The sequence below is a fragment of the Grammomys surdaster genome, unplaced genomic scaffold, assembly GCF_004785775.1.
Source record: "Grammomys surdaster isolate TR1022 unplaced genomic scaffold, NIH_TR_1.0 546, whole genome shotgun sequence".
Taxonomy (NCBI): Eukaryota; Metazoa; Chordata; class Mammalia; order Rodentia; family Muridae; genus Grammomys; species Grammomys surdaster.
The window spans coordinates 160,272-177,621 of record NW_021604965.1 but is presented as its reverse complement, the minus strand read 5'-3'; the positions used below and the strand labels follow the sequence as shown (position 1 = coordinate 177,621).

General features: G+C 46.8%; 1 protein-coding gene across 2 annotated transcripts in view; it reads left to right on the top strand.

Moving 5' to 3' along the window:
- Fyco1 (FYVE and coiled-coil domain containing 1) overlaps positions 1–17,350 on the top strand; it is a 69,803-nt gene that overhangs the window by 16,886 nt on the left and 35,567 nt on the right. For both annotated transcript variants that reach the window (XM_028781798.1, XM_028781799.1), the window contains 10 exons: positions 142–267; positions 4,515–4,621; positions 5,966–6,109; positions 7,814–7,904; positions 8,757–11,120; positions 12,087–12,179; positions 12,634–12,752; positions 13,630–13,797; positions 15,871–16,020; positions 16,668–16,879. In XM_028781798.1, coding sequence (XP_028637631.1) covers positions 142–267; positions 4,515–4,621; positions 5,966–6,109; positions 7,814–7,904; positions 8,757–11,120; positions 12,087–12,179; positions 12,634–12,752; positions 13,630–13,797; positions 15,871–16,020; positions 16,668–16,879 — 3,574 coding nt within the window. The remainder of the gene's footprint in view (positions 1–141; positions 268–4,514; positions 4,622–5,965; positions 6,110–7,813; positions 7,905–8,756; positions 11,121–12,086; positions 12,180–12,633; positions 12,753–13,629; positions 13,798–15,870; positions 16,021–16,667; positions 16,880–17,350) is intronic.

The window sequence follows — 17,350 nt, the reverse complement described above, 5'->3', positions numbered from 1 at the left end:
GAGTTGCCAATAAACCAAAATAAGACCATCAAGAGTTCTCCCCCCAGTGCTTGTCCCTAGGAAACTAGTGATGTTTGTCACATTAGGAGGGCATGTACAACAGTAGTCTCAGACTTTCTGCCTGTTCCTTTCTCTACACAGTTTGATCAGAAGGAGAAGGCTAGCCTCCTGGGTAGCAAGAAAGACTACTGGGATTACTTCTGTGCGTGCCTAGCCAAGGTGAAAGGAGCAAATGATGGGATTCGATTTGTCAAGTCCATCTCTGAGGTAAGCCATGCCATGAGGGGAAGGACCGCCTGTCTTCCACTGGCCTGCCTGAAGCTTCTTTGTGGCTATCTTTTCTACACATAGCTAGGTATACCATGAACTCTATGGGTGATTAGGAAGCCAAGAAATCTAGTCCAGGCATAGTGGGTACCTGTTATGTGCTTCAAGCTCATGGAAACTATCTGGATTTAGACTAAGCAGAAATGAGCCAGGTCCTAAATTTCACTTCCTAGCTGGGCTGTTCACACTGGAAGTCTCTGTTCATGGAACCCTTTGGAAGTGTGCAACACCACTTCCTTTTTCAAAATAAATAAATAAATAAATTATATATATATATGTATGTATGTATGTAAAGTTTTCTTTAGAGTTGCTAAGCCACACAACTCATTAGGTAAAGGCATTGGCTACCAAGCCTGATGACCTAAGTTTTATCTCTAGAACTCACACAGTAGAGAGAACAGACCTTCCCTCCATATGCCATGACACTCGCATATGTACACATACACACACACACACACACACGAATGAATGAATGAATGAACGAATGAATGCCAAACTTTTTTAAGTTGCTAGGCTATCTTGCCAGCAGTGTGCTTAGGAAACTTAGATTTGAGAGAAGGAGAATGCGGTAGAGTCTCAAAGATATTTCGTATCATACAGGGCTGCTAAGTAACTTTCTACATCCAGTTGGGCCCTTGAGGAAGGGCTGAATGCCCTGGCTTTTCCTTAACTACAAAATTCCTAAAAACACATCACACTACACACCCTTCTAATTTGCAGTCCTGTCTCAAGACCTCTGTGGCAGTTTCTTTAATTGATTTGTCTTGGCTGCCTTGTACCAGAACATAGAAGGCCCTGTGTTGAATCTCATAACAGAGTCATATTGTCACGCCATACCGTATTGTGAGTGACTAGACCTCAGATTGATCTTCATTCCTGTCTCCCAAGTGCATTCCCATCCCCGTCACCAGTGACTCCCCTCCTCTTTCATCATCCCAGTCAACCCAGAAGTGAGGGACACATACATGGGAAGCAAGTGGACCCTGAAATTTCAGGAAAGAGGTTGGAAAAGTTTGTGCATTTTGTCTTGTCAGCATCTCTGACAAGTATAGAATCACTTTAAAATCAGCACATTAAAATCAGGCTCTTTGGCTGGCCTCAGAGGCCACAGTGTTGAAGTGTTGGATGTTCCAGCATTAACACTCCTAGGCACACCAACTAGAGCCAGGGTGTTTCTTCTTATAGATGGGAACAGTATTAAGCACACTGACATCAAAGGCTCAACGTTTTTTACCAGGTACACTCAGACTCTGGGCAAGCGAGGGAAGATGGCAGCTCTGAAATGTTTATCCTGCATGTGTCTTTAATGTCAGTGTAGTGTGGGTTGGTCTTGTGAGGTTGGTGAGAAACTCAAGTCCATGATGTAGAGCAGTGTTTACTGTGTCAGGAGTCTGGAGATGTCCTGTTTCCACTCTTGTCTCCCACTCCTCACACGTGGTGACAGCACTGAAGCCTTAGGCGTGTGACTTTGGACAGGTGAACTCCGACAGTAGGTTAGTTTTCATTCCTAGGTCATGCAGTGATTACTGAAAGAGTCTGCTTTTTTTCCTCCTCTCCTCATTAGAGTGTTCAGACCTTTTGAGGCCATGCAGACAAATATTAAAGAAGTTAAGGAAGCAGTGTGCTGGCCTCTAGCTTGCTCACACGGGTTTCAGTAGCAATTTCCTGTGGGATCCAGTTTAGTTATACAGGAAAGCTCTGTTCTCTGTCTCGGAATGTCACTAGGTAGAAACACTGCTGGATATTCAGTACCTTAGTACTCAGGTACTCCTCGGGTCTTCAAGTGTAAAGTGAATTTAATAGGTCAGAAGTATTTATAGGTCGCCTCAGCACCTTTTGAGCAGGAGATAACCACTCTGACTAAGGTATGTGAATATTCTAGTAAGCCACTTCTGGAGGCTCAAAGTGGGATCTTCTAGGATTGTGTTTCCCTGAAGTGTGTGGATGCCAGCTCTGCTCCAGGCGCATAGCACAATGGTCTACTTGAAAGCAGGGGCAGCCCGTGTTTTTTGAAGGTCTCCTGGCTTGTGCTGCTGTTGTGTGTCTTTTCAGCATGGTTTATATGGGTTCTGATAATATGCTAAGAAAACTGGAAATGAATGACCCAAACCCCAGTGGAAGAGTTCGGGAAGGAGCTGAAGGGGCCTTATCTGGCATTCACAGGAGGGGAGACCCATGGTCTTGTGAAGGCTTGGTGTCTCAGTGTAGAGGAATGCTGGGGCAGTGTGGCGGGAGTGGGGTAGGGGAGGAGCACCCTTATAGAAGCAGAGTAAGGGAGGATGGGATAAGGGGGTTACAGAGGGGAAACTGGGAACAGGGATAGCATTTGAAATGTAAATAAATAAAATATCCAATTAAAAAGAGAGAAAGCTGACCCAAGATCTCACACAGTGTTTTTACAAGGGATATATAGTTATTTTCATTTTCAGTACACAGGAAACAATCCTTTTCCCAAAGGACACTTAAAATACCTGTAAGTAAATAGCTAGCTCCCTTCCATTTATATAACCGACCCTTCAGCTCAGGAGCGCCACTGTTACTGTATGAGAGGGGTTACTGCCGTGTAAGAGGAGTAACGACTGACTCCTGCTCTGGGAGCTCGCAGACACGAGTGGTTTTGTGGGCAGAGGTCTCCTTAAATCCCACCACTACCCCCACATTTCAGTGTGTGGATGCGCGCCGTGCCCAGCTGTTCTGGGCTGCTCAGATGGTGTTCCCACTGAGCGCTTTGTTCCCAACTCACTCATCAGAGGGGACGGTGTTCGGACACGGGTGTGACCTCAGAGTGGTCCTCTAGGCATCTGCGCGGTAACTGGAAGTATGTCATAGTGCTTTATATCAAGTCAGTCTGCTGCCCCCCTCCTCTTCAGCCATTATGACTGTGTGCATTATGGACACGGAGAAGTGTCTTCTGCCTTCTACAGTTCCTGAGGTTTCGTGTCTTCTAGAACTGCTTCATATTAAATTATTTCCTTGAGTCATCAGTAAGAAGACAAATACTTCGGAGTTAAAGGTGTTAACCTTTACTGAGATGTTTACAGCATCATCCGTGCCTTGGTGGTATGCCACATACTTCCTGTCTGAATCCAGGGCATCTTGATAGCAGAGAATAGTAAGACCCTTTTGTGACCAAACTACTGTCGTTCCTCTCCTACCACATTTGACCTTTAAAGGGGTAAGAGAGTGTTGGCTGTCCCTACTTAGATCCAGAGCTTGTATCAACAGAGAGCTGTGGTAAGTCAGAGTGTTTTGAATGCCTGGTTGCTTCTAGGACTGATTAATTTGCAAACCTGTCTCACATGTCTTCTACGGCAGTTCTGTTTAATCCACTTGTCTTGACTGCCATGTGCCCATAGCTAGTAGGGCCCTGCATGCAGCCTCATTGCAGTGCCTGCCCAACATAACATGTTGTGACTAGCCCTTAGATGGATCCCTTTATGCCTTTATGGTGTGTCATCATAGTCCTTGTGGAGTTATGGACACTTGGGCTTTTCTGTGACATCTACTCATAGATGACAAGACTTCATGGAAAGCCCTATTCTTATCCATAGCACACTGACTATGAGCATTGAGTTGGCTTATCTGAAAAGAAACAAGCCTATCTCCATAATGGACACAAAAAGAGGCTATTATTCATCCACCAATATCTTTGCAAAGCTCCCCTTATACAACTCCACTCTTTTTCTGTTCTTCTCCTTTCTACACGTTCCAGCCAGACCTCTGAGGCCTCTCTCCCTGAGCCTGACCTCTTCCCCACCCCAGTATGTTAAGATCAGCACCAGAAAATCTTAACATCCCTTCCTCCTGTAGCTTCTGTGTGAGAAGCCATTCAGCTACCTCCAGATTTCACTCCTTACTCCAGATTAAATCAAGGAGTTTCCCGTCTGACTCAGAGATACTGATGGAAAGACGGGCAAGAGTGACTCCATCGAATGCTCAGGTGTTCGAGCTGCCTTGATATATCTTTCTCCACCTGTTTGCTATAGACTATTTTCAGATGGCCAGGGATAAGAAGTCCCACTTCAGACTTCACTCTAGGGTGGCAGTGCCAGATGGTTTTTGTCCTTTGAGGGGTATGAGGGCTGCTACTGTCAGAATAAGGTTGAAAGGCATGTTCTGTCCTGTATGTGGCCTTTGCTAACCCTCCATGAGGCAGGTGTTTATCTCAATATAATCTGTGTTTTCAGCTCCGAACATCTCTGGGAAAAGGCAGAGCCTTCATTCGCTACTCTTTGGTGCACCAGAGGTTGGCAGACACCTTGCAACAGTGCTTCATGAACACTAAAGTGACCAGGTAATTGCAAGTCCGTGCTGGGCTTAACCTTATAGCACGGATAAACAGAAATTGTGAAATTGTGTCAGCCAAACCATAATGTTAGTGACAGGTGCCTCTAGTTTCTTGAGCATGTAGGCAAAAGTGAGGGAAAGGGGAGGCTACCTTCCTCTAGTTCTCTCATGCGCTCAACTATGACACTAGAGTTTAGAGCCAGATCTCTTAACTCCTAATGCCATGTGTCTTTCCCTGATGGTTAGTAGCTCATTGGGGCCAGTGTTCCTATGCCTCCCAGAAGAACTGCCTGTCCAGTTTTCCTTCACGTAGCCCAAGGCCTTAACTACCACAGAGTCAATACCCATCAGCATACCAGGTCTCCTTGGAGGCTGATGAGCTACTGCTGTGAGTCTAGGTTGCCCACATGTCAGCCTTTGTACCTCTTAAGTGCAACAGCCTCACCAGGAAACAGTAAGGGACAGAGAGAGGTGGGCCCGAGTGGATGAAGGTAAGGGAGCGTCAGATGTAGATCTGGGGCCACGAGGCGGGGCATCTCTGGCTTGCCCAGCAGGGCCACGAGGCGGGGCATCTCTGGCTTGCCCAGTGCTCCTTTTCTAGTTCTACTCTGCTTCTCCCTAGATAGTCAAATTCATGAAAGAAAGCACTTTTGAGTTAAAAAATCACAGGCAAAACCTTTAGTTTATTTTGTCACCTTTAAAGTTGATTTACATAAAGGAATAGTTCTGACATGTGACAGGCTTGTGAGTTAAAAAACTGATTTGAAGAGTATGTTGTTCTAGTATTTGGTAAAGATAGCCATGAGTAGTTCAGTATCACAGACCACAAATATCAGCCAGGTAGTTCTTTAAACTCATCAGGACTATCTATCTTTATAACTTCTTACTGCTTCATGTTAATGTTATTCATGTTACATGAATAAATGTACATACATTTCCAGGCAGACATTGTTCTTTGGCTTTTAATTTGATATCTGAATAGAAATTAGAAATGAGCCCAGTGTGTGAAAAGAATGAAAGCTGAGGTTATCTTCCCAAAAGGAAGTGTGCTGTCTCCTACAGTTACTCTTTCCTGGCAAGTCACTGAGATTTGAATATCTCAAATTCTTTGGAAGAAAACAGATATTATATAAATTATATATAAATTCAGATCATTGTAACAGTTTCTTTGAAGTAAAGAACTTTTATTGAGAATCCATGGTCTGACAGTAAAAGATAAAATTATTTGCTTGGTTTTTGATTTAGTAGCGTGAGGATTTGATGAGCAGACCACACAGGACGGTCTTCGGTAGATTCATTTTGTGCTTATCCTTGTTACTATTCCGTTCACACAGTATTCTGTTTCCTGCAGTGACTGGTATTATGCAAGAAGCCCCTTTCTGAAGCCGAAGCTGAGCTCTGACATCGTGGGTCAACTGTATGAGCTGACCGAGGTTCAGTTTGACCTGGCATCACGAGGCTATGACTTGGATGCCGCCTGGCCAACGTTTGCCAGGTACCTTGGGGAATTGCTTTCTTTTAAAAGTTGAGGAAAGGGGCGCTCAGCGGTTTGAAGACATCTGCCATCTTGCTCGCTCAGTAAATTCTATATAGGTTCATGACTATTTTTTTCTGCCTTCCCGTTTATTCATTCACTTATATCAGTATTGAGTCATGGGCTTTTTGTTTAGCGGTGGGGTTTTGTTTGTTTTGTTTGGGGGCTTGTCTTGTTCAGTTAGTCAGTACCTTACACTCTATCATGATCTGGTGGCTCAACTTTACTGTATTTGTCCAATGGGAGACATCTCAGGCTGACACTCATGGGGTTTCTTTCTTCCATCTGATCCATTCTTATTTTAAGAAATAAAATATTGTAGCTATAACTAAGGCCCCACTCTACTGCTGTCTTTCCCCTTCTTTCTCTCCAGAAGTAAACACAGCAGCACAGTTGAGGCATATTAATAGCAAGGCTTTTTTTTTTCACTATATGTATGTGTATACATAAATATTTTATAATAATGTATATGTTCTATATAGTATATATTTTCAAAATTGTATGCATCATGAGAAAGCTATTATTTCACACTTGCCTTTTTATTTCACATCGTTTAGTTTTACTTGTGCATACACTTGTGGTTCTGTGGCTGTGGGGTAGAAGCAAGCCTTAGCAGTGTGTAAAGCAACTCTGCCCACCCATCTCTTTACCTAGTCTATGACAGCTTTCATCGGGAGTAGTTGTGATATAGACCATATATTTCACAAGCTCAAAATATTCACAGCCTAGCAGACCCACAATGTAGAATGTCCTACTACATGTGTAACCATAACCACCCTCTGGTAGAGTTAGGCTGGTTCCACCTTTCCACGGTGATAATGTACCAAGAGTTCCCTTCCTCCATCCTTCATCCTCTTCTGGCCTCTACAGGCACCCCCTTAAATCTTTACCTTTAAAAAGAGTCTGAAACTCCTCCTTTCAGGAAAGCAAAAGGGGGATGACTTATTTAGCTCATAGTTTTCGAGGCTGAAGGCCCAAGCAACATGGCCAGGCTCTGTTATCATTTCACAGAGCCCTTTGTTTATCATTTCAGAGTAGATGGCATGTGGAAAGGAGATGGGGTGTGTTCTGTGCAGAAGTAAGAGACCACATGTCCAGAGTAGTAAGCCAGAGGCTAGAGTCCCGTAGTGCCTTCCAAGCGCATACCCCAAGCTGACTTAAGGACTTACAGTAGCCATACTTTTTAAAGGTTCCAGTGTCCGTCTGTACCACCACTTTAAGGACCATCTTCCAATGTGGAAGGCCTATACTCCCATATTGCTGTTCTTTATTAAAGGAAGCTAGTATAGGAACTCAAACAGAGCAGGAACCTAGAGTCGAGAGCTGATCCAGAAGCCGTGGAGTAATGGTGCTTACTGACTTGCTTCACATGGCTTTCTCATAGAACCCAGGTCTACCAGCCCAGAGATGGCACCACCCAGAGTGGGCTGAGCCCTCCTCTACTGGTCACTAATTGAGAAAATGCCTTACAACTGGATCGGATGGAGGCATTTCCTTACCTGAGATCCCTTTCTTTCTCATGACTCCAGCTGTGTCAAGTTGACACACAAAACCAGCCAGTACACCTAGTAACTGTCAACACCACCACCTGTGTGTATGTTTCCATATATGTATGTACCTGAGTTTGTTTATCTGAACACAAGTGTCTGTTGTGTGGCCCCACAGGAGGACACTAGCCACCAGCTCTTCCGCATACACGTGGAAACCCCCCAGCCGGAGCTCCAGCATGAGTAGTTTAGTGAGCAACTACTTGCAGGTAATGTCAGAAGGCTGGGATTAGTAGGCTGTTAGGGTGACAAGGCTAATCTTCTCAAATACTTGTTGTTCTAAGAAGAGTAACATAACCCCTTAAACTATATTTTTCATGTCCTGGAATTTAGATTTTTACAGCCAAATAAAACTTAGATCCTTTTAAAACTGAACTCTTAAAATATTGAAAGTATCTTACAAGATGTAGTTTAGCAGTGAGGTTAGAATTGACCCTGTCACCTACGGTATCCAACTAAGGGGAAATTGCTTAACTTTGAAGCTTCAAGTCTTTCTTCTGTAAGAGGGATTAGTAAAACCTTCCTGGTCCTAAGTGGAGGAGCGAGTGAGAGAGTGCTTAAGAACAATGGATCAGGAAGTCCTAACTTCTTCAGAAATGTAAGCCTAGTGTAACTATAGAATAGCAATCTATTTGCAGTATAAAATCACTCATTATGTATAAAGAACATTAAAAATAGAAGAGACTACTCTTTGGCCTCATTTTATGATTTTTATTAGACAGCAGTGCTCTGGGTATAATACAGTGGGTTAGTCAGAATTTCAGTGTAACTAAGTTTAGATTCTGTAAGAACCGATAGATATCCTTTAAACCCAGAAAGCTGATGGAGGCTGGATAGAAACGGGAGTCTGCTTATCAGCGGGGTTTGTGGGACCCTGAGTGTTCTCTGACTTGTGGCAGGTGCTGTGAACATAGGGGTTCTAGTCCTTGGACTAGCTCTAAAAGTTTACCTTAGGTTAGGTAGTTCCTTTGTTTTTATCCCACTTTCATTGAATACAATGAAACTTTTCCAAATAGCTGGGCAGCTTCACTCCAAAGCTCCTGTCTGTTTCTTTCTTGTAGACTCAGGAGATGGCCTCCAGTCTTGACCTGAACAGTTCTCTAAACAATGAAGCACTGGAAAGCTTCGATGAGATGCGGCTGGAACTGGACCAGTTGGAAGTTCGGGAGAAACAGCTACAAGAGCATGTGCAGCAGCTAGAGAGGGAGAACCAAGCCCTTCGAATGATGGTCGGCAGGCAAGGGGGGCAGCGTCAGGTCGAGGAGGAGACGGGGCACCTTGCAGTCGAGGATAGCACTGGCCTCGGGAGCCTGGTGGCTGAGCTCCAGAAGCAGGGAGAGGTCACCGAGGCCACAGTGAAGAAGCTACAGACCTGTCTGCAGGCCCTGGAGCTCAACGTAGACCAGAAAGAGAACAGCCACTCAGCCTTGCAGCTTAAGAACATGGCACAGGAGCTTGATGCTGTGAGAAACTCCTTGGGTAGGAAGAACCAGCTTCTAGCCAGCCTTTCAGAATGCCTCGCTAGGGCTGAGAAAAGGGAACCGCCATCTCTGGACACAAAGCTTCAAGAGCCAGTTCCCACTGACCTGGCCCTGCAGTTCCAGGAGCTGAAGGGAAAACTTCAAGCCCTAGAAGGAGAGAACACCAAGGCCCAGGATCTAAACAGGCAGCAGAGTGTCAAGCTAGAGCAGCTGGCCAAGGAGCTGCAGCTGAAGGAGGAGGCCCGGGCTAGCCTAGAACACTTAGTAAAGGACATGGTGCCACTTCAGGAAGAGCTCTCTGAAAAGAAGCAAGAGTCAGCTCAGCTCCGACGACAGCTTCAGGAATCCCTGGCCCACTTGAGCTCTGTGGAGGAGGAGCTGGCTGAAGCCAGGCAGCAGGAAAAGCAGCATCGAGAAGAAAAGCAGCTCCTGGAGCAGGAGGCCAAGTCTCTGACATGGCAGTTGCAGCTCCTAGAGACCCAACTAGGACAGGTGAATCAGCTTGTAAGTGACCTGGAGGAGCAGAAGAAGCAGCTCACGCAGGACAGAGACCATCTCAGCCAGAAAGTCGGCACACTAGAGCAGCTAGCTGAGACGCGTGGGGCAAAGAAGAGTAAGGAGGCTGCGACTCCCTTGAGCTCTGTCCCACCACAGGCTGGGGAGATGCCAGAAAAGGGGCAGCAGTGCCTCCAGGAAGAACAGGTAAACAATACCCCAGTGCCAGGGGCAGAGCAGGAGGAGTTGCAAAAGGTCAACCAGGACCTACAGAAGGAGCTGCAGAACATGGCTGTGCGCAACCAGCTCCTAGAAGGCAAACTGCAGGCCTTGCAAACTGATTACAAGGCACTGCAGCAGCGAGAGGCAGCCATCCAGGACTCTTTAGCCTCCCTGGAAGCTGAGCAGGCCAGCATCCGGCACCTGGGAAACCAGATGGAAGCAAGCCTTCTGGCTGTGAGGAAAGCCAAAGAGACTATGAAGGCTCAGGTGGCAGAGAAGGAGGCTGCCCTGCAGAGTAAAGAGGGTGAGTGCCAGAGGCTACAGGAAGAGGCAGATCAGTGCCGGCTTCGAACAGAGGCCCAGGCCCAGGAGCTCAGAGCTCTCGAGAACCAGTGCCAACAGCAGATTCAGCTGATTGAAGTCCTATCTGCAGAAAAAGGCCAACAGGGACTCAGCCTACCCCAAGTCAACACAACCCAACTGGCCCTATCTCAAGCACAACTGGAAATTCATCAGGGGGAAGCCCAGCGGTTACAGAATGAGGTGGTAGACCTCCAGGCCAAACTGCAGGTGGCTCTAGGTGATCGAGACAAGTTACAGAGCCAGCTGGGTGTGGCTGAGGCAGTTCTGAGGGAGCACAAGACCCTGGTGCAACAACTGAAAGAGCAGAATGAAGCCCTCAATAGGGCCCATGTTCAGGAGCTGCTGCAGTGCTCAGAGAGAGAGGGGATACTGCAGGAGGAGAGCATCTTCAAGGCCCAGAAGCAGGAGCAAGAGCTACAAGCCCTGCAGGCAGAGCTGTCCCAGGCGAGGTGCAGCTCCGAGGGGGCCCACCTGGAGCACGCGGAGCTCCAGGACCAGCTGCACCGAGCCAACACAGACACTGCTGAGCTTGGCATACAGGTCTGTGCACTGACAGCCGAGAGGGATCGGATGGAGGGGGCCCTGGTCAGCTTAGCCCAGGAGCTCCAGGACTCCAGAGAAGCAGCACTACAGGAACGCAAGGGCTTGGAGCTCCAAGTGGTGCAACTTCAGCAAGAGAAGGAGCGCCTGCAGGAAAGGGTGAAGGCGGCTGAGGAAGCAGCCAGTTCATTCTCTGGTCTGCAGGCACAGCTGGCCCAGGCTGAGCAGCTGGCCCAGAGTCTCCAAGAGGCTGCACACCAGGAACAAGATGCCCTCAAGTTCCAGCTAAGTGCTGAGATTATGGACCACCAGAACAGATTAAAGGTAGGTGCGGCTTTAGCCGTCTCTCAAGGTACACGTTTTGGCAACATAATTAGATGGCCCTGTAGCAAGAAAACGGTGAAAACCAAAGAACGCCATAGTTCCATTCCACGGTAGTGGCTCACACTTCTTTACATAAATACACGAGGCAGAGCATGGGGGGCAGTACCTTCACGTGGAGCCTCCACTTAGTCTGTGGCATATGCTGGCCCACACAGAACTTTTTCAAAATTAGAAGTCAATACCGACAGAGCAGGATATACACAAATTCATTTTATGGTTTCTTTTGAATTCTCAGCAGATCTAATAGCCCATTTCCAAATCCCCACGAGACAGTAGTAGCTCAGAGAGTGCACACAGTCTTCTGCTGCTTCCCCTTCTGTGTGTTTGTGTAGGTGTCAGCCTTTAGCTCTGCTGTGTCCTGTGGAGCCCCATCCTCCATAGGGCCACCAGTCTATGACAGCTCTTGAATCCTGGCTCTAGTTCTTACTATAATAATTAGCTTCTCTGGGAACTCTCCTGATGGCTGACAGGGTGTAGGGAACTGGCTCGGTTTAGAAAAGCAAGACTCTTACAGCAGACCAATCAGGCCCCAGTAGACCATGAGCCTTTGATACCTGAGGAAGAAAAGGGGCTAAAGAATGACAGATGAGAATACAAACAGGTAGCCGCAGCACCTTGGTTTCTAGTGTGTATCACGAGTGGGTCAGGCCTCTGCTCTCAGGCAGAGCCTCTCCTACCCTTTCCTAACACTGCCCTCCCCACCCCACGAGGCTCATGGGCCACTATGTCACTTGCAGAAATTGTTGGAGGAACAAGCTGAAAGTATTTTGTTACCAGTAGAGAAGAAACTTGCTGAGCCACTTTAAGAGACAATGCAGTCTTATTTTTAGAAACCATTTGGGTGATAAAAGTGAAGGAGTCTCAGAGCAAGAGTCTCTCTTACAGTGCCTTCCTTATCCTTTTCAGACAGCCAGTGAAGAGTGTGGGAGCCTCAGGGCCCAGCTAGAAGCACAAGGCCAGCAGCTGCAGATGACTAAGGAGGCTGTGCAGGAACTGGAGGTGAGCCTGGCAGGCGTGCTGTCCAGGAAAGGGGATCTGGTCTGCTTTTACTGGATTGTTGAAAGCTGTTTCTCACAGTGCTGCCAGTTGTCAAACTAAGACAGTCATTGGTTCAGACAATATCACAAGTCTATGCCATAACACCCTTCCATTCCCTGGACTTTGGGCTAAAAGGAGATTGTTCTTAGGCACCTCTGTTGGCATTCTCTAGTGTCAGTAAGTGGCACTTGTCCCAACAGTAACCGTACTCCATGCCACCTGTACTCCAGCACCCCACTGAGGAGGAGGTCATGCCCCACAATTATAGAACAAAGGCTTCTGGTCTCATGAGCTTCAGCACAAAACCTTCCCCTTAGATGTGGCCTTGCCTGGCCGTGTGACTAACATACCAGTCTCTTCTTCCATGGAGGGCAGGCTTTAAGCTTTGTGTCTTCCCCCTGATGTCCTATACTAGATCACCAAGGCGGCCCTGGAGGAGAAGCTGAACCGCACCAGCAGCCTCCTTGCAGAGTGCCAGGCCACTTTGCTGCACAAAGATGAAGAAAGCACGATGCTTCGAATCAGCCTAGAAAGGTCAGTCACTGGGACACCCGTACAGCTGCTGGGAGTTTCAGGGAGTGGGTAGGTTTACTCATCTTAGAAAATCAGCCACTTGTACTAGATGGGGAAGTCCTGCAAAAGTCATGCCACCAGAAAACACAGGGGCCAGAAGCCTGCCACAGCAAAGCTGGCCATCTTCTGCAGTAGTCCCCAGGACACAGAGTGCTTGTCATCTGGTTCAGCTTTTTACCTTCAGCAGGGCACACAGGATTGCAGGAGCTTTAGGGGGAGGGGGGCCTAGCTTGGGGGTCAATAATAAAGACATGGAGACATCTAAATAGTATAAGGCTGCTACCCTGTGTCTGAGACAGTCCCTCAGCTACCCATCTAGCTCCACCAGGCCTCCCTACCCAGTTCAGGAGATTGTAAGACTTACCAAGTAGTGGACCTACCAAGGGGCCCAGCACCCCCCCCCCCCCCAAGGCAGAAAGTCCCAGAGACACTTGAGAGCAAGGTCCCGTTTTGTAACCACCTCAGAGAGACCACACCTCTCCTTTATGTCCTGACTCTTCTCTCCTGCTTGTCCTCCATCGCTGCTCCATAAGCTCTCCCCAATATCCCAAAGATCCTGTCCACTTCCTTACAGAAGTGTCATGTCCCAGTCACTCTGAGTATGTTAGCATCCTGGAGTGAGTCTGCCATCCCAGAATTACCCCTTCATGTTTGAGGGGGAGGTAGAGGGAGCGTCAGATTTGGGGTAATGCATAACCCGTGGTAAACAGATCCTGTTCCACCAAGAGAGAGAAAGCCAAAAGGGCAGCAGGACCTTTCATGGAAGGCCGAGACAGCCCAGAAAGTCCGGGAAGCTCAATATCAGAGCTAACCAGGAAACTTATTTCTCTCCTCCCAGAACACAGAAGGAACTTGAAAAGTCTACATCAAAAATCCAAGAATATTATAACAAACTCTGCCAGGAGGTGACAAACAGGGAAAGGAATGACCAGAAGATGCTTGCAGACCTAGATGACCTGAACAGAACCAAGAAATACCTTGAGGAGCGGCTGATAGAGCTGCTCAGGTGAGTGAAGGCAGCTGTCCAGGATTGCCCTTTCTTTTCAAAATTTCATGGAAATGACAGCTCAGTGGAAATGGGCCCTTGTCCTCAAGTTCTGCCCAGTGGTGGGCTGTCAGGGAGCCCTATGTCTGCAGAATCCTACAGACTTTGGCAGCCTTGAAGGCTGGATCTCCCTAGTGTTCATGTGGGTTTGGGTTTTTGTTTGGATGAAGGATTATGTCCCAACTCCGGGTCCCTAGCTGAAAATGATAATAAGATGGCGTTCAGTAACTAGTCATTTCCTCGTCTCTTGCCTGTTTCCAGTGAGCCCTCTCTTTTGCTGTCCCACTTCGCTTTGATTAGGACTCCCTATAGGGACCCAGCAGCAGTGACCATGTGGGGACTGAACTAGAAGGGGCTCTGAGGGACCCAGCATGTTCTACTCTTGCTGCTCAAGAGTAGCCATGGTATGGTGCCTTACTTTCCAAGAGAGATGTGGGAAGCTATAATTTATATGAAATGTCCTGACTGTTAAATGGTTGCAAGTCATTCACAACTTTCAACTTTTTCTTAAAGGAATCAAATCTGCAAGATAAAATACTGTAGTATTCTTCTTCCCTCTATCCTTCCCTTCCTCTCTCCCTCTCACTTACCTGCCCTCCCTCCCTCCTTTCTTCCTTCGTCCTTTCTTCCTTCCTCCCTTTGTGACAAATACATGACAAAAGCAACTTAAGGGAGGAAAGATTTGGCTCAGTGTTGAGATAGTTTGAGACAGTCCTGACAGGTAAGACGTGGCAGTGGGAGTGGTTCAGCTCATGGCTGTAGAAACTTGAGGTGGCAGTAATACCCCTTGTCTTATCAGATGGAGGAGGGGAGACTCCCAGTGATCCACCTTCACCAGCCGTGCCTTCCATCCAAGAAGTTCCATAGCCTCCTCAAACAGCACCACTAGTTTTGGAGAGCCAAGAGATCAAACACATGAAGAGTTGTTTCAAACTCAAAGTTTCATCTATGAACACTTCATAGCAAACTTTCCAAGACAAAAAAAAAAAAAAAAAAACCAAAACAAAACAAAAATCTCTTTTTTGCTTTATTTTGCCGTTTTATTTTGAGACAGGCTCTTACTATATATAGCCCTGACAGACCTGAGACCTGCTACGTAGATGAGGCTGGCCTCACACTCACAAAGATGTACAAGTGCTGGGGTTAAATATACTACCACACCCAGGTTTCAAGACAGTAGCTCTCACACAACTACACCTGAAAACTGAATGTGTGAAGAGACACTTGATAAAACCTGAGGCAGAAAAGCTCTGACTCACTTCCACTTGTGATGGAGCAGTCATGAATGCGCTATGCCTAGATCTGCTCACCCGTCAGAATTCCAGGTGTCTCCCTGAGGAATGTGGTAGAGAAACCAGATAGCTTCTCACATTCCAGGGTACGAGTATCTGGCTTCCTAGGAACATTGAGGTCAGATGCTATGGACCAGCTGGAAGAACAAGCTGGTCCAGAGGGTGAGTCTGCCTGTCTTCTAACAATTTACATACTCTTGAAAAAAGCCAGCTATCTCTGTGTTCCTACCCTTACTCTTAACCACTTCTAAAGGACCAGGGTTCAATTTTCAGCACCCACAGGAAGCTCACAACTATTTTTAACTACAGTCCTAGGGGATCTGATGCCCTCTTCACACTTCACAGGCACTACACACACATAATACACAGACATACATGCAGGCAAGTTGCTTGTTGCCTGCACACTCCTAGCCTGTTATCAACTTGGTGGCATGCTTTAGCATTAGATACCCAAGTGATGTATCAGTGCCAATAGTTGACTGTGGTTGACCTGGCTTTCTGTATATATCATGTGTCTCTTACGTGCTCTCACCCACATGGGGTCAGAGAATCAGTGTGTTGGGGTACCTCTAGAGGCCACATCAGAGAGCCTGTGTTTTGTTTGCCTCAAGCTGGGAAGAGGGCATTTCCAAGGAAAGTCAGTGAGCTTCCGAGGCTTGGAACATTGGGTATCAGCTTTCTGAAGTAAAGCAGGGGTTATTCTCTGCTTCTTGTGGATTCTTAAAATATGGGATTATTACAGGGACAAAGATGCTCTCTGGCAAAAGTCCGATGCACTGGAATTCCAGCAGAAGCTCAGTGCTGAAGAGAAATGTCTTGGGGACATAGAAGTCAACCACTGCCATGACTGCAAGCGGGAGTTCAGCTGGATAGTGCGGCGGCACCACTGCAGGTGAGCAGCAGACAACTCACCAGACTGGAATCAGGACAGATGGCTCTGGATGAGGGATCTGAGACCAGTGTGGGTACCATGACTGTCTATCTAGGAAAAGCACTTTGCTCGTTTACCAAGAGAAGCAGAAGAGGATGTATTAGTTGGGATCCTAGTAGGACACTCAAGGCCCCTAAAAGGAAATGGGAGTGGAGTTAAGGGAACTCACGGGTATGCGGTGTACTTGCAGACCAGCAACTCTTTAGCTATTCTTGAGCCAATATAGATGGTGACAGAGAACACAGATCCTTAGGGTCTAGGAAGGACAGATAAAGAGAAAGGGCAGATTGGGAGTTGGATATGCTTTTAGATACTTAGCCCTCTCCATAATAAATGTGGAATACACACCTATAGCCTGATGTCAGTCATACCTTTCGTCCCTGCCTTCAGGACCTAAGGAAGTAGACTATTCTCAACCATGCTCACCATGATAGTTTTGTTAGACTCTTGTGAAATGGTCTACAGCACACTTTACATTGGAGGCAGAGCTAGGTCTGAAGAGTCATGAGCTGACAGGAACCCAACATAGAGGCCTATTCTGGTGCAACCCAGATCTCAAGCAATCCATTGTGCGTCACTCTCACAGACTGTGTTTGTTTCATTCCCAGGATATGTGGCCGCATCTTCTGTTACTACTGCTGTAATAACTACGTTGTGGCTAAGCCCAGTGGCAAGAAGGAACGCTGCTGCCGAGCCTGCTTCCAGAAGTTTGGGGAAGGCTCTGGATCCCCTGATAGCAGTGGTTCAGGCACTAGCCAGGGAGAACCCAGCCCCATGGTGTCACCAGCTGAAGCAGGTCCCCAGTCCATAGGAAGCCAAGGTCAGGCCCCTGCCTCCTGACTTCATAGATGTAATTTACTATGGCCAATTAGCTCGAGCAAGTTTCATTCAGTGTTTCTCAAACTTAGGTGTCTAAGAGATGCTAAATATATACTACCACCAACCTAAAACTTTCTTAGATTACTAGGGTCGATAAGGGAGTAGCTTTTTCCTGTCATGATTAAGTGTGATTTAATAGGAAGTATGCATATATACACATACTACCAGTGGAATACACCCCATATATTGAGGAGTCTGTCCTGCAGGGGCTCTTTCATAATATTCATTATCTGTCCTATGGTAACCTAAGACCCACAGTTATACATTCAGTAGTCGATACCTTTTTCCCTTTCTCTTAATGGCCAAGAAGAATAGTAGTGTTTGTGTCCTCCAACTCAACCAAGAAACAAACTCAGGGTTTGAGTCCTGCTACTCCTGCGTTCAAATCACCTTAAAAGGTGACCCAGGCTGT